The sequence below is a fragment of the Eschrichtius robustus genome, chromosome 2 (genome assembly GCF_028021215.1).
Source record: "Eschrichtius robustus isolate mEscRob2 chromosome 2, mEscRob2.pri, whole genome shotgun sequence".
In the NCBI taxonomy this organism is placed as follows: domain Eukaryota; kingdom Metazoa; phylum Chordata; class Mammalia; order Artiodactyla; family Eschrichtiidae; genus Eschrichtius; species Eschrichtius robustus.
In genome coordinates, this window is record NC_090825.1 from 106,025,758 (window position 1) to 106,042,288 (window position 16,531).

Consider the following 16,531-nt stretch of genomic DNA (forward strand, 5'->3'; position numbering starts at 1 on the left):
ATAATGCTCTCCCATTACCTCTCCCCCTACCTCTTCAGGTCAAGGTAAGGCAAAAAGTATCTTTGCACGCAGGGTGTGTCTCACCATCCTTTGCTGACTTCCATAATGGTACCCATGCTCTTCCCTTCATCAGACTGCCCTCAATCACTCCTTTGGAATGACCATCTGTTTCTTTCTGGAACCTGACCAGTGTATTCTTCATTTAAAGATGAAAAAACTGAGGCCCCAAGAAGTGAAGCCCCAAAGTCACATAGCCCAGACACACAGTCAGTGAGACTCAGGTCAGGTAAGGAATGTGTCCTTCCAGATTCCAAGCAGAGTTCCCCTTAGTCACGGCTCATCCGTCATCCTCCCATGACCATCCCTTTCAGGATCATATTGATGGGCACTTTCTACTTAGAAACCCTTTCCACCGGGCTTTGACAATAGTTGTAGTTTGTTCAAGTTTTGCATTTAAATATCTTATTTAGTGATTAATGACACAACCCCAAACACAGAGGAATACTGTTTTCACTTGAATGGACTGGAATCAGGAGAACTGAGTTGTTAAATTGTTGCCTAAATAGAAATTGGCAATTTAACCTAAGAAACTATTGCAAATGCTAAGCACAGAAGGACATGAGAGTGACGAACTTTCCACTGTAAAATGAATTCTGATCACCAGAGACTGAGGGAGGAATGGAAAAAATCTGCCCGGAGGTAAGGGGCTGAGGTGGGGGGCTAGCGTGGGCAATATGAGCAGGTCGTAGAGGGGTAGGGAAGTTTAGGGCCTTCGGCGCTTGTCAAGCACTGGGAAAGAGCAATGGACCACGGTAATAAATAGAGGAGACATCAAGCAGGAAGTTTGTTGCAAAATGTGTTGAAAGCGTGTTTTAACTGGCAGGAAGTTACTGCACTACTGGGCAGGGGCTGCTGCTGGAACCCTGCACGATAGATGCTCCAGATTGCTAGAAACATTTAATTGTCTTACACTGACTCACGTCCAATTGCTCTTGTGTAAAGGCGGAATTTGCCATAACCACATCATTATTTAGCAATCTTGCTTTTAAAGAAATGCACCCACATATTTAACATATTAACTTTGTTCTAATTGCATACTTGACTGAACTTCCCACTGCTGTGGTTTGATCGTTTGCCGTTACAAAAGGGCCAATATGGGAACTTTCTTTTACTAGGGTTTAAAAATATGTTAGAAAGTTTTAATGTCAAATGATTCTCCTTAAAGGAATTAGGAGAATAGAATTATTCAAAATAAGATTAATTGAGCACCTCATCTGTCCAAGCATTTACCTGACTTACGTCATTTAATCCTCACATCAGCCCTGCCGTCATCACCCAACCCCACGGCCACCTCCTTGCCCTCTGCTTCGCTGTCTGGCCCCTGGCCTTGGCAAGCAGACTTTCTCTGGGGCTCTGATCCTTGTCAGTGTTCTAAGCCAGATGCCGGGGAAGTATTGCTCAAAGGAGTCACTGTTACAGCCTCTCAGCGTGAAGGACCGCTCTATCTGGTGCAGTCCCCTTCTCTGACTGCTGAGCCTTCAATCAATCAACAACTCTTCATTGAGCTCCTACTAAACGCTCAGTGCAGTGCCCTGTCTAGCCTGTGCATTCAGGCGCCTTTCTAAGTGCTGCACGTGGATTCAGAGGGGGGTGGATGATTTGGATGAATCAGAGACCTTGAACCAGTCCTGAAGGGCGGAAGGGATTTGTCTGGCTGAGGAAGAGCAAGGTCATTGTAAGACAAAGAAATAATGACTTAAAAGTAAGGAAGGGGACAATGAAAAGGTACTGAGATGGGTTAGAGAAATAAGAAAAATTAAATTAGAACAAAGAGTAGATTTTCCTCCAGATTCTCAAATGAGGAAACATTGCAGCTAAAAGAAAACCTACACTTACAACTTTCCATAAGGTTTGTCAATTAGTAGACTGTCAACTTTAACACACATGCATAGTAATCTAGTGTCTTTACTGTAACCAAAAGTTTATAGAATTATTAATATTCTGTAATACTCTTTTACTTTGATCATCTTGGTTATCTTAGATACATGCACTTAGATTACTGATGGATATTTAGGTAGAAAATTTTAGGACAAAGAGTAGAAGTTAAAAACTGGAATACCCACTGAAGTGCTGGAATTTACCCTTTGGAAATCCACAGACACAGGTTCAATCCCCAAACACCTATATATATCATATGTTTTCAGTTTTGATTAGTATAATTCACTCATCCATTACTTTAACCACCAAGACAGTTTCATGTTCATAAGAAACATAAATCACTTTATGTACTGTGTGTCCACATGTGCCTGAGGGAAAATGAACTTCATGGTGTAAATCCTAACTTTCTGCTCTCGTACCACTGCATCCTGCAAAACTGGGGCAAGGACTGACCACACCTAACTGTTTAGAGTCCCTGAAAACACACACCTACCTCCAAAACTTCCAACACCAGGTATTTACTTATTTGCGAGATTATTCTTGATTTAATCTGTAGCCCTTTGGTTAATGGAGGTTGTCTCCTATTAAAAAGTGCTTGACTTTGTTTAGGCCATTTTTACTCCAATGTAGATACATTCATGGCTCTTTCCCTTAAAGGAGAGGGGAACAGAAAGGCAAGTCAGGGAGTGGGGAGTGACAGCTGGGGTAAAGGTGGAGACAGGCTTTGCACTCCTCACAGTTTGCTCAGGACTCTCCTTGTTCTATAACACATGATGATTTCTTAAATCTACCTGTACAAAAAGTCCTATGGTATTTAATAACAGTCTCCAGTCAAGCCTGTTTCATTTGGCTTTGACTTGCAATGCTTTTGTCTTACTGGAAATGGTTGTCCTTCTTGGCAGGGAAAATTAGGGATGTTTGGAGAAAAAGACCTAGAGAAATAGATTAGATGATCTTGTTGGGTCTACTTTTAAAAACTTCCTCGAGGTCAAACACTGGACAAGAAGATTCCCCCTGGAAATAGCAATCTAGATCAGGGATCCTTAATCTTTTTGGAAAAGTTTGGACTTTTGACAATTTCTCCTTTATGCATAAAACGTTTTGTATCATAAACTACCTGTAAGTATAAATACACAAGAATTTTGTTTTGAGGCTTTTGTTTTGAGATATTTTGGACTGACTCTTGAAATTACTGGAATCATATATGGGAGGCTGAGGGTCATTTGTTCAACCCCAATATCACTGTTCTAACCCAAGATGTTCACCCCCCAAAGGCTGACCTCGGGGAGATTATGCAGCCATGTGTGACTTAGGAGCCATGCTGTTTTTGAGCAGAGCAACATTTATTTATATCAGAGGTCCATGCCAGGGTCCTAAGGTTCAAAGGATGGCATGAACAATTATAGGAACTGAATAAATGCTTTGTTTTTATGGCTGGTTCCATTTACCACCAGATGGCTCTATTGTATCGTCAGGAAATGCACATATGTATAAAATTGGTGGGCTCCTAAACCAAAGGGGAAATAAAGCAGCAGGTTTTTTTTTTTTTTTTTTTTTTTTTTATATGTAGGAACACAGTTCTTTTTTTCCTGTGGGGTTAATTGGAAGCAGCTGCAGCAGCCTGAACTTTCACAAGAAGACAGGACACATCCAAGGAAGCTATAGGAACATCATAATCCTAGCACATATGAGGTTTTCTTTTGAAGTTTTCTTATTGCTGTGTATTTATTAATTAATTGTCTCAATGGCCAAAGAGTAGTCAGGAAGTGCTCTAGTCTCAGTAGTGCTGGTAACTGATATTCTCATACCAACTTTGCACATTTTTCTGCTTGTACATGAGAAAGAGCAATTTAATTTTGAGAGGGAAAGTCTACACATCTGCTGATTTGAGTCGTATTAGCCACGTTCTGGGGAAGAATGATCTGATTCTAAACCATGTAGTATCTGTGCTTTAATTAAACTTGTGATAAGAAGGTGACAATCAAAGGAAACAAGAGCTTCTCTGAATTCAAATGACTATGACCCCCAAGATAGGTGAATGTTAAAAATGTAGGCATTCTAGATGACATCTCTTATTGGGAATGTGAAATTTTGGTTCTAACCTCTTGAAGAAAAGTTCTGTTTGTATCAGGAATAAAAGTTGCAGACTAACCAAATTTCAACATGGATATTTTATTCTACCTTTCTAAAGCTGTTCATTGCTCGTTAATATGCATTTTTTTTACTCTGCCTTTAGACTCTAAACTGTTAAATAACACTATTGTTTTTGTAACATTTCATTGTTTTATTGCTATGTTGAAGAAGAAAAGGAGATGATTTGTGTGAGTTTATTAAGCCTGTCCTTAGTCCCCAGAGTTGTTTGAGATGCGCTCAGGAAACTACCCATGTCAAAAAGTAATACTTGATTATTGTTTTAAAGAAAGAGTCCCTGGAAACCAGACAGATGGCGTTTACTTTGGCACAGCTCGAGGCTTTGGAGATTTGCCTGAAGGAAGCAGAAGAAAAGGCTAAAGTCTTATCCGAACAGGTAATACCTGTCACTGGGACTGGAAATATATGTTCTTCAGTGTGCAGTAGAGCAAGGAAAATCTAAATACGTGTTTTAGCCTCTGTACCTAATGACACACACACACACACACACACACACACACACACCCACACACACACCCCATTTCATTCATTTTAGTTATAACAATAATTACTTTAATCTGTATGGACCTTTTCAGCCTTTAAAACTCCTCTTAGATTTATAGTTTGATTTTCATTCGCCACAGCCCATGAGTTAGGAAAGCCATCTTTAAGCAAGTAGATTTCTGAATAAGTGAAACATATTTGCATTATAAACAGATAAGCCCCAAAGTAAGATAAAACCTATAGGAACCACACAGGAGCAACTTTCTCCAATTATGTGAAGAAAGAGAGTTTTTCAAATCCTGGCATCCCTCTTGGGCTGTGACACTCACAGAAGCAAAGCAAGTCATAGGTGGAGCGTAGCCTCTACGGGCCGTCGGGTTGCCTTATAGGTCATCTGCCTACACACCAGGTCTCAGATTGCAGAGACACGGAGTATGGCTATCAGTAAAGCTCAGACCATTTCCCAACACAATTACACTTTGCAAACAGTATAGTGTACGTGGTACAAATCCTACTGTTACCGTTGCCCTTGCCCCTGGGCAGGGGGGCTTGGCAGAGAGCAAAGCTGCCAGGAGTGTGGGTCCTCCCACAGCACAGGGCACCAGTGCTCACTGTTGGCAGTCGGTGGAGGAAAAGGACACAGACCCTGAGATGCTATAAACATTGATTGATTTGTCATGGATTGAGACATTTTGCAAATAAATTTTTAGAAACTTTTGAAAAACAATTTTGAGTTTTTAATAAGAAAGCTCTGTAATAGCAAAAGTTGAGTGCATCAGAATTTTATAAGAATTTTTGCAGAGACGGGGGGGAAAATGTGCTTGTGTTATGAGAAAAAGAAGTACATTTAACATGTCTTGTAGGGATACATGCACAAATGGCCTCCATTTTTTTTTTTCAGCTTACCAAAAAAGTACATCTCTTACTTTGGGATGTGTTTATTGCTAACTACCTAAATGTGATAGACGCAAGGGGTCACGGGGGCCTTCCGTCAATTAACAAAAGCGTGGTGCCCTAGGCCCAGACCCACTGGGGAAAGATTCCATCTCACCCATGTGCCATAACGCTGGCTTGCCAACTCGTCTTTTCTTTAAAACAACAGAAAAAGCAAGCTTCAAACTGTGGCAAAATTTGAATTACAAAGACTATAATGATAAACATGAGGTACCATTTCAAAGCATAAAAACTAAGGATTTCAGAGCACACAAACTTGGAAGAAATTTTGAATGGCTAACTAAAAGAGGGCACCCTTACTGGTATTAGGTTACACTAAGAAGATGTATGCTTACTTTGTAATTGAACGTCTTTTAATGATTTAAATCAGTAAAATTCAGTTCACCCATAAAAGTTCTCATCCCTTTTGCTCTTTATAAAATGTTTTTATCCAACGCAAATAGCCCCTAATATTTAAGATTCTTAACTGGATGATCCCTTTATGTAACATCAAACAATTAGATACTTCTTTTCAGTGTTTAGCAGATTAATTACATAAAATGGAAACTGGATTCCACTCAACTTCTTTGTAACTACCATGAGTAAGATGTTAGTTAGCTGTTTGAGGGAAGAAAGATAGATAAGCAAAGCTTTTCTACCCAAGTAGCTCACAACAAAAAGAATCACTGTAGGGGCTGGAGAGTGAAAATAGTAGGTGTTTGTATGGTTCCCAGATAGACTGCAGCACAGTATTAAGTTGCAGGATCTGTGTATGTTATTTTCCTGAAGTATTGCCCCTGAGTGGCCAAATTTGCATATAACCAAGGCAATTTAATTGGAAGTTGGCAATGGTGTGAGGAAAAGGAGAATATTATGTGCGAATAAAAGCACATTACAGGCATTTTCAATGTTACCTTTTTAATTAAGCTGAATATTTTATTAGATTTGGCTGTCTCCACTGTTACTGTTGAAATAAGTTAATCAAATATAGACACTGTTCTCAGAGAATTTAATCCTGAAATTTTTGTTTTCTCCAGTGTTTCAGTTTAGTCTTATTCTTGAAGAGATAAAAACTGTAACGACACTCCCCTCCCCCCTATTTTTAAATTCAGTAGATGTTTTAAAAATGTGATGGCGGAAGGATAGGGAAAGGTAAGGGGAGCAAATAGCCTTTCTTAAAGCTAAGAAAGGAGAATACTTCTGAATGGGACACGTGTCTCAAACAATCAAACATTTGTCCACTGGGTGCCACTGTCTTCCTTACCAGGCTAGGCCACTTTGTGGTTGCAAAAAGAGAAACTGTCTTTAGTGGTCCAGACAATGATGTGTGTGTGTGTGTGTGTGTGTGTGTGTGTGTGTGTGTGTGTGAAGGAGTATTTTTTCCTGTTTACATGTATACATGTTAAGGCGCTTTTTTTTTTTAACTTCTTTATTGGAGTATAATTGCTTTACAATGGTGTGTTAATTTCTGCTTTATAACAAAGTGAATCGGCTATACATATACATATATCCCCATATCTCTTCCCTCTTGAGTCTCCCTCCCTCCCACCCTCCCTATCCCACCCCTCTAGGTGGTCACAAAGCACCAAGCTGATCTCCCTGTGCTATGCGGCTGCTTCCCACTAGCTATCTATTTTACATTTGGTAGTGTATATATGTCCATGACACTCTCTCACTTCGTCCCAGCTTACCCTTCCCCCTCCCTGTGTCCTCAAGTCCATTCTCCAGTAGGTCTGTGTCTTTATTCCTGTGCTGCCGCTAGGTTCTTCATGACCATTTTTTTTTTTTTTTAGATTCCATATATATGTGTTAGCATACGGTATTTGTTTTTCTCTTTCTGACTTACTTCACTCTGTATGACAGACTCTAGGTCCATCCACCTCACTACAAATAACTCAATTTCATTTCTTTTTATGGCTGACTTAAGGCTTCTTTTAAATACCATTAATTTAGGATTTGTCACAAAGACAGTGGGAATGCTAGCTGGCTTTCACTGGTAATCCAAATCATTTTGTCAGATGGGCTGGCCTGGTGGGCTAGAAAAGAGTGGGAAGAGGAGAGGAAATGTCGAGGACAAAGATTTGTGCTGGAACTAAGGAGTGGAAGCTCATGGTATTGTCAACCAGTGGGTCCTGCCTTTGCGAAACTTCTGAATTTTGACATTAGCTAAATTCTTACCTCCTGGCTCTGCCTCTTAGTGATGCACATAGAACTAACCCAGATAGATGCCTCGGGGTTCATCTACACTAAACGCCTGTTGGTCCTGGGCCTCAGGTTACTTAAATTGAACCTTTCTAGGGTCCCTTCCAGCAAGGTCTCTGTTGGCTTACTATGCAAAAGACGGAACTTAGTGAGGAAATAAGGAGAGTGTGGTGCTTCCTCTGTGAGGTCAGACTTCTTTGTTGGATTCCCTTAGCTAACAACTATTCTTTATTTCTCTGCAGTCATGCCACTAGTGTCAAAATAAAAGAAATAAGACATTAGGATAATTTGCAGTTAATACTTTTACTCTGGGCTGTTCACAGCTCTAAGAAGCAAGTTTGCAGCAAGTCAGCTGGCCAGAGTGAGAAAGGGACATAAGAATCCATCTCTTTTCCTGGGTAATAATTGTAGATAATTCAAAACACTGCCAAGTTTTGCTAAAGAAAATACTTGATTATATTTCCTGCAGGTTAAGACCCGTGGGGGGAAATGCCTGGAAATTAGGTAGTAGAGAAAGGACTAGACAAGGAGGCACAGGAAAGAAGGAAAAGAGTCAAGAGTAGAAAAAAGAAGAGTGAAAAGGTTTCAGGGGAAACTCATAACAAGGCAGTTTTTGCCTGTGTGCTGGCTTCTATCCCCAGTGCACACGGGAGGGACAAAGAAAGGGGCTCCGGGGGTTGCAGTTGATGACCGTACGTGAGCAAAGAGATTGCACAGTTTTTGTGCTAAGAGAGTGTCAGGAGAAGCCACAGTGTCAGAGTGGAGCACAGATCCAGAGAGCCACCAGCGCAGAGGGACGCGGGAGGCCAGTTCCTGAGACGTTTCCTCTGGGAGCAGTGTCGGCCCAGTGTGTCTCAGTCATCACCAGCCTCTGGTTCCCGGCTCCCAGCAGCAGACCCAGGAGAGCTCCGGCTTTGTTTCTGCTCCAGGACTTGCTAGCTTTATGACCTGGGGCAGTTCCCTTAGTCTCTCTGAGTCACAGAGGTCTTATGCAGAAGAGGGTGAACACATTGGTTTCGTAGGGCTGTAGTGAGGATTGAACGAGAGGAGTGTACCTGGTTCTTAGTAGGTTCTCGATGAATGTTAATTTATCTCTACCGCTGCTAGTGGTCATAACAGAACTGTATTTTCTGAGTCATATGTCATGGGCTTGTGTGTGTGTGTGTGTGTGTGTGTGTGTGTGTGTGTGTGTGTGTGTGTGTGTGTGTGTGTGTGTGTGTGTAAGTTTCCTTTTCTACTGATGTCTCTCAAAGTGTTTGAAAGACACCCAGATCGCAACACAGTGGCTCTTCTCCAGTGCTCACAATCTCAGAGTCTTTCAACCAGGAAAGGTCCCCTTCCCACCCCAGTTCCCCTGTCCTAGCTGGCTTTTTTACCACCCAGCTTTCTCTTCTCTTCTTTCTCAGCTCCTCATTTGGTAAAGGGACTTTAGTACTTTAACCTTCTTTCCGCTTCATCTCTTAAGTCTTCTATCTGTTTCTGCCCATTCTCTGATTTTGCCAAGATTGGGAGCTGAATTGCCCATTCAGCTCTGGTATCTGGTCTTTTCAGAGTTTGGTGGGGGGGGAACTGGGGAGTGAGGGGAATCTGTGGTCATTTTCTCACCAAGGAGGTGAATCCAGTAACAATTATGTAGTCAGAATTAGCTTCAGGCGTCTTTCGGATACCATACCTAGCAAAACATTAGTTATATATTAAGTGTGGCATATACGGTAGCTGCGAAAGAGATGTCATTATTTGAAGCAAGAGCTAGGAGGTGGGAAGCTTGGTGGGGAACTTGATCTTTTTTTCTACCAACTGTTTTTCCCAGGTAGGAATAAGACATAGACAAGACACAGCAAGGGGCCCCTGATGGTCTTTGGAGCATAAAAATAATTTTGCCCTTTTTGTTTTCATAAAGAGAGATTTATTGGTGACAAAGTGCAGAGAAATTTCAATGGAGAAGAACATGCTAGCTTTATTTCTCAACTTTTGAAAAAAGCACATGGGAGTCTTTTTCTTACTTCTTAGTCATAGCTCATATACCAGTTAGGCATAGTTTCCCCCTTACCTGATGAGAGAGATATTTCCAAAAGCCCCAAATAAAACTAGTAACAGCAGCTTCCTGTATCCTCACTCTTTACTGAACTGGACCAATTATGTTATATTCAAAGACGATTCCTTTCCCTTTCTTTTTTTCCCCTGGGATCTCCCTGTCTAAGGTTCTCTTCCATCTTAAAGAATAGCAGAAGCAGTAATGGAGACAAAGTATGAAAGGGGGTGTAGTGGGGTGTAGTGGTGGCTAAGTTCACATCCCACAGGGATTCAGGCCTGGTACCAGACCCCTGCAGTGTATTGCCAATGGCAGGCAGAGTAGAGAAACTGACATTCATTAAGCACCTATAGTGTTCCAGGTACTGTGCTTCGATTGACAGACATTTCATTTGATCCACACAAGAACCCTATTAGGGGCACTATTATTATAATCCCCATGAGGAAAATGAGAGTCAAAAACGTTAAGCCATTTTCCCAAGGTCATACAGTTAATAAACAGTGAGGCTGATATTAGAACATAAGTATTCTTAAAATTCAAAGACCCTGTTCCTAAGAACGTGTGGTCATAGGTCAAAGCCATTTAAAGAAGTTTCCTACTCAAGCAGCACTGAACAAAAAGAACTCACCCTGGTTCCCAAACTGGAACCTAGAGGCTTGTTAGATAGATTGCTGGGTCCCACCCCCAGAGTGTATGATTCAGTCCATCTGGGGTGGAGGTCAAGAATGTGCATTTCTAACAAGTTCCCACTCTACACTGAAGTGAATTTCCAGCCCTAACCCAAACCAAATGGTGAAGAGGAACCATCACTCTTGCTTTGCACCCCCCAGCTCCACAGTAACTAAGTGAATCAGTGAGGATTAATCTTGGGTACATAAAACAAACAACCCAAATAAGAGTGGCCTAAACAAGTAATCGAGTAAGTCTGGACACAGGGAGCCCAGAATAGGCTCAGGAGCTCCGCAGCTCTCAGAGGCCTGGGCTTGGTCTCCACGCATTCACAAACATAGCTTCCATCCTCAGGGTCCAAGAGGCACCTGCAGCTGCGGCCATTCATGAAGTCAAGTAGCATGAAGATGAAAAAGGCAAGTGCAAAATAGGGACGGACAACTGCCAACTGAGCAGCCTCTTTGAAGAGCTTTTCTCCAAAACTCACCTAATGAATTCTTACATATGCCTGACCATGGTTAATATCATGGGGGCTAGGAAATATGGATTTTTAACTGGGCACATTGTCACCCCAAGAGTATAAGGGTTTTTTTTTTTTTTTTTTTTTTTTTTTTTTACTAAGAAGGGGAGGATGGATATTAGGTTAGCAAATACCTGCTTTGCTCATCCAACCCCTTCACCATACTGTTGCATGTAGTGCTTTGTCTGGTAACATCAAGGTTCTTTTGCATGTAAATATCCAGTTTTCCTAGCACCATTTGTTGAAGAGAGGATTTTTCCCCATTGAATGGTCTTGAAAGCCTTGTCAAAAATCAATTATTCAGGGGTTTCCCTGGTGGCGCAGTGGTTAAGAATCTGCTTGCCAATGCAGGGGATACGGGTTCGAGACCTGGTCTGGGAAGATCCCACATGCCGTGGAGCGACTAAGCCCGTGAGCCACAATTACTGAGCCTGCGCGTCTGGAGCCTGTGCTCCACAACAAGAGAGGCCGCGATAGTGAGAGGCCCGCGCACTGCGATGAAGAGTGGCCCCCGCTCTCCGCAACTGGAGAAAGCCCTCGCACAGAAACGAAGACCCAACACAGCCAAAAATAAAATATAAGTAAATAAGTAAATTAAAAAAAAAATCAATTATTCATAGATGCATGGCTCTATGGACTCTCAATTCCAATGCTCTATAATGGAATGACTTTCAGCAGTTATTTCTGGTTGTAAATCTCAGGTGAATTTTTGAGCTGGAATTTAGAGTCAGTCTTCTGGGTCCTTTACCAATACTTTCTCTCAGTGTGAGAACTATCATGAACCCCTCTGACATATGCAATAGTTTCTGGCAATTGAACGAAGCTTCTAACTGATCTTTTACCTTTAAGACTGAGAAAAGTAAGCAGAAAACCAGAAAGACAAAAGACTAGTATGTTTGACTCTAATAACCAAAACTTATTCATCATTTTGTACCTAAGGCTCTAAAATAAACTCCCATTATTTGCGTCTTAGTGTTCAATCTATGTTTTCTTTAAGTTTAGGAATAGAAAGGATATAGATCTCCAGCAACTTTTTAGATGCTGAATATGTGTGTGAGTAGCTAAAAGTGATTTGATACATATTGAGATTGCCACCAAAAATGTTCTGGTTCTTTTTCCATTGTTTAAATGCAACAGTGGATCCCTTGATGTCAAGTTTATTTGAAAAAAGTAATGTGCCCTTGGTAGGAGTATTCATTTCTGCAAACGCTCAGAAATTATGCTTGATATGCCAATCTGAAATCATGAGTTTTTGTGAATGAGTTTTTGTTTTCCAATCTGTTTGGAAGTCTACTTTAATGCCACAAAATCACAAGCAGCTTGTTTGACTTGGAATACGTTTCCTAATCACCATGAAACCAAGCAATTGAGAATTTTGTTAAACAATTTGGTTCTAGTTTATTTTACTGTGGAAGAGTTCCCTCTTAACACACACACACACACACACACACACACACACACACACACACACACTCTCCTATCTAAGCAGTTGTCAATTTTAACCCTCTTACTGGATTGTTGCACACCAACTGGGAACCTCAGAGGATGTAAGGAAGGAATACAAGCTGGTGAAGAGATGTGTTGTTTTGAGTAGAGTCGAGCACAATGACAAATGGGCTTCTGTTGTCATTGTTGTTACAGGCGGGATGCTTGGACTTCTGGCCTGTTACATAACTAAAGACTTCCTTTTGCTTGTAAATGTCAAGATCAAACAGAGGTCAGTTTTAAATAGCGGACCCAGTGCTTTTAAATGTGACTTTCTTGTCTAAGAAAAAGCAAATGCCTTGCCCCTTATAAGTCTTGGCTCTGCTGATAAGAGCAAGTATTTTTTTGCATGGGCATAACCTGCATTTTCTTCATAAAATTTTCTCAGAGATGGCAAACTAACTTTCACTTTGCTTAACCTCTACAAGGAAATTAGTAAATTAGGTGTACGCTTTTGTTGAATTATTCATTTATTCATTCAATAAAATATTTATTGAGCCCTTACTGTGAGCCAAGTGTTCTGCAAGGTACTCCTACGTATGTTAGCTCGTGTATTTTTCCCACTGGTCCTGGAAATTTGCATTCCCATTTTGCAAATGATGAAAGCTCTTTTGTGGGATTGCAGCCTGCTTGTCTGCTCTTTCTACACATTCTCCCTTAGTGACTTGCCTTTAGAGCACAATCCACCGAGAAGAACCAAGTTTTCATCATTAGTCCTGATCTTCCTCCTGACCCCAGACCTGGATATCCAACTGCCTACTGAATAGGCCCACCAAGGTTCTCAGAGGCAACTCAAACTCTACCTGTCCATTAGTTTCCTGCCCCAAGTCTGTTCCTGCTCTCAAATCCCCTAGGCCAGGGAGAGGTGCCACCTGCACCCCCTGTGGCTTATATCTAAAATCTGTGCTGCTTTGATTCTTTCTTCTTCCTCACCCCACACATCCAATTGCTAAGTACTATGAATGATTTCTCTCAAACGGTTCTTCAGTCCATCTTCTTTTCTCTATCTCTACCACCATTACCCTTGTCCAGGCCACCAACTGCAGAAACTTCTCCCTACTTTACTTTCATTATGGTCCTTGTTCGATGACTCATCAACACTATAGCCAGAGTGAAGATTCTACAATGCAGACCTCCTATTTCTCCTCACTTAAATCCTAAATTAGCCCCCTAAATTAGCCCCCTGTCAGGATCAAATATATACTTCTTAACGGATTTTATAATCCTCTGTGGTCTAATCCCCTACTTATTTCTCCAGTTTTATCTTATACCACTCCCAGCATATTACTATGACACCACTTTCAATTTCTTGAAAGGAATGTATTCTCTCTTACTTTCTTATCTATAAAAAAACCAAAAGGCCTTGTTCCTTACAGTCAAATTTTAATTAATGCATCCCTTTCCCTCTACTTCTGCAGAGAATTGCTCTGCTCTGTTTCCACCATCTCCTTTTCCATTAACCAACAAAACCCAACAAACTTCTCCCTTCAGATCTTCAATTAGATGCACTTACTCCAAAATGCTTTTCTTCCTCTTTCAAGTTTGAGTTAGATGTCCTTACTAGGTGCTCTCATAATCCTTCTCCCATTTTACCACCTTCCCCACCCCACCCCCACTAACTGGAATGGTCTATATCTCCCATTACACCATATGTTCCATGGAATAGAAGTACAGACAGTGATTTCCCTGAGGTCTCAAATCAAGTTAGGATTCATCCAGTCATCTCTCTGATGTCAAAGTTATGCTCTTTCCATTATAACAACTGGAGTTGATCCTATAGGCAATGGGGAGCCATTAAAGGGTTTGAAGTGTATTCAGATTTGCCCTCAGACAGAAAACTCTGTGTCTACTGAGAACAGATTTATTAGGAGACCAGAGTCAGGCATATCACGTGTCGGTGCTTGCAAAAATCCAGTTTAGAAATGATAAGTGCCTATTAGTAGTGAAGAGAAGAAAGAGACAAGAAATATTTACAAGATGGTTTGGTAATTAATTAAATGGAAAAGTAGTATTCAAGACTGATCCCAACCATTGCATCAAAAAGAATAAAATATCTAGGAATACACCTACCTAAGGAGGCAAAAGACCTGTACTCTGAAAACTACAATGAAGAAAATCAAGACAACAAAAACAGATGGAAAGATATACCATGTTCATGGATTAGAAGAATCAATATTGTTAAAATGATCATAGTATCCAAGGCAATCTACAGATTCAATGCAATCCCTATCAAATTACCAATGGCATTTTCCACAGAACTAGGACAAAAAATTTTAAATTTGTATGGAAACACAGAAAGTCCCAAATAGGCAAAACAATCTTGAGAAAGAAGAACAGAGCTGGAGGAATCATGCTCCCTCACTTCAGACTGTACTAGAAAGCTACAGCAATCAAAACAGTATGGTTTGAAAGCCCAGAAATAAACCCATGTACTTATGGTCAGTTAACCTATGACAAAGGAGACAAGAATATACAACAGAGAAAAGACAGTCTCTTCAACTAGTGGTGCTGGGAAAACTGGACAGCTACATGTGTAAAAGGACAAAATTAAAACATTCTCTAAAACCATATACAAAATTAAACTCAAAGTGGATTAAAGACCTAAATATAAGACCGGATTAATTTCCAAAATATACAAACAGCTCATACAGTTCAATATCAAAAAAAACCCAACCCAATCAAAAAATGAATAGAAGACCTAAACAGACATTCCTCCAAAGAAGTCATACATATGGGCAACAGACACGTTAAGAGATGCTCAACACTGCTAATTATTAGAGAGATGCAAATTCTGATCTCACACTGATCAGAACAGCCATCATCAGAAAGTCTACAAATAATAAATGCTGGAAAGAACGTGGAGAAAAGGGAACCCTCCTACACTGTTGGTGGGAATGTAAATCGGTGCAACCATTATGGAGAATAGAATGGAGGTTCCTTAAAAAACTAAGGATAGAGTTGCCATATGATCCAGCAATTTCACTCCAGGGCATATATCCAGAAAAGACGAAAACTCTAGTTCAAAAAGATACATGCCCCCCCCCCACGTCCATAGCAGCACTATTTCCAATAGCCAAGACATGGAAGCAACTTAAATGTCCATCGACAGATGAATGAGTAAAGAAATAAAGAAGATGTGATATATACACACACACACATATATGATACATATGATATATAAGATGTTATATATATATGAATATTACCCAGCCATAAAATTGAATGAAATAATGCCATTTGCAGCAACACAGATGCACCTAGACATTATCAAAGTAAGTGAAGTAAGTCAGATAGAGAAAGACAAATATCATATGATATCACTTATACGTGGAATCTTAAAAAAATGATGCAAATTAACTTATTTACGAAACAGAAATAGACTCAGAGACATTGCAGACAAACTTATGGTTAACAAAGGGGAAAGGGGGGGAGGGATAAATATATATATATATATACTTTAATTTAAAAAAAAAGACTGATCCCAAGTTTCAGGTGACTGGATGATCTGTGGTCATCCCAGTTATCTTATGTTTGAATCATTAGATGTTAAAGGTGACATTTCCTGGGGCTTCCCTGGTGGCGCAGTGGTTGAGAATCTGCCTGCTAATGCAGGGGACACGGGTTCGAGCCCTGGTCTGGGAAGACCCCACGTGCCGCAGAGCAACTAGGCCCGTGAGCCACAGCTACTGAGCCTGCGCGTCTGGAGCCTGTGCTCCGCAACAAGAGAGGCCACGACAGTGAGAGGCCCGCGCACCGCGATGAAGAGTGGCCCCCGCTTGCCACAACTAGAGAAAGCCCTCACACAGAAACGAAGACCCAACACAGCCACAGTTAAATAAATAAATAAATAAATAGAATACCATGGCCAAAAATTAGTAAAAATACAAAAAAAAAAAAAGGTGACATTTCCTATGAAAGGCTCCATGTAGGCTCAATGTACCCCATGTATGCCCTGGACTCTTCTCGACGCTTTGTAATTTGGATTTCTTCATTTAAGTCTTCTGAATATTTCAGTCTTTTGATACATCAGACCCTTAACCTATTTCTTAGAAATAGTTTTTCTTCTTCCTGTTTTTGAGTGCCTGGGGCTTCAAGAAGAAAATTTTAGATGACCATGT

General features: G+C 40.7%; 1 protein-coding gene across 1 annotated transcript in view; it reads left to right on the top strand.

Annotated features, from left to right (window-relative positions):
• Window positions 1–614: 614 nt before the first annotated feature.
• CCDC192 (coiled-coil domain containing 192) overlaps window positions 615–16,531 on the top strand; it is a 194,251-nt gene continuing 178,334 nt past the window's right edge. The window contains exons 1-2 of the mRNA XM_068534392.1: window positions 615–699; window positions 4,358–4,465. Coding sequence (XP_068390493.1) covers window positions 679–699; window positions 4,358–4,465 — 129 coding nt within the window. The 5' untranslated portion in view covers window positions 615–678. The remainder of the gene's footprint in view (window positions 700–4,357; window positions 4,466–16,531) is intronic.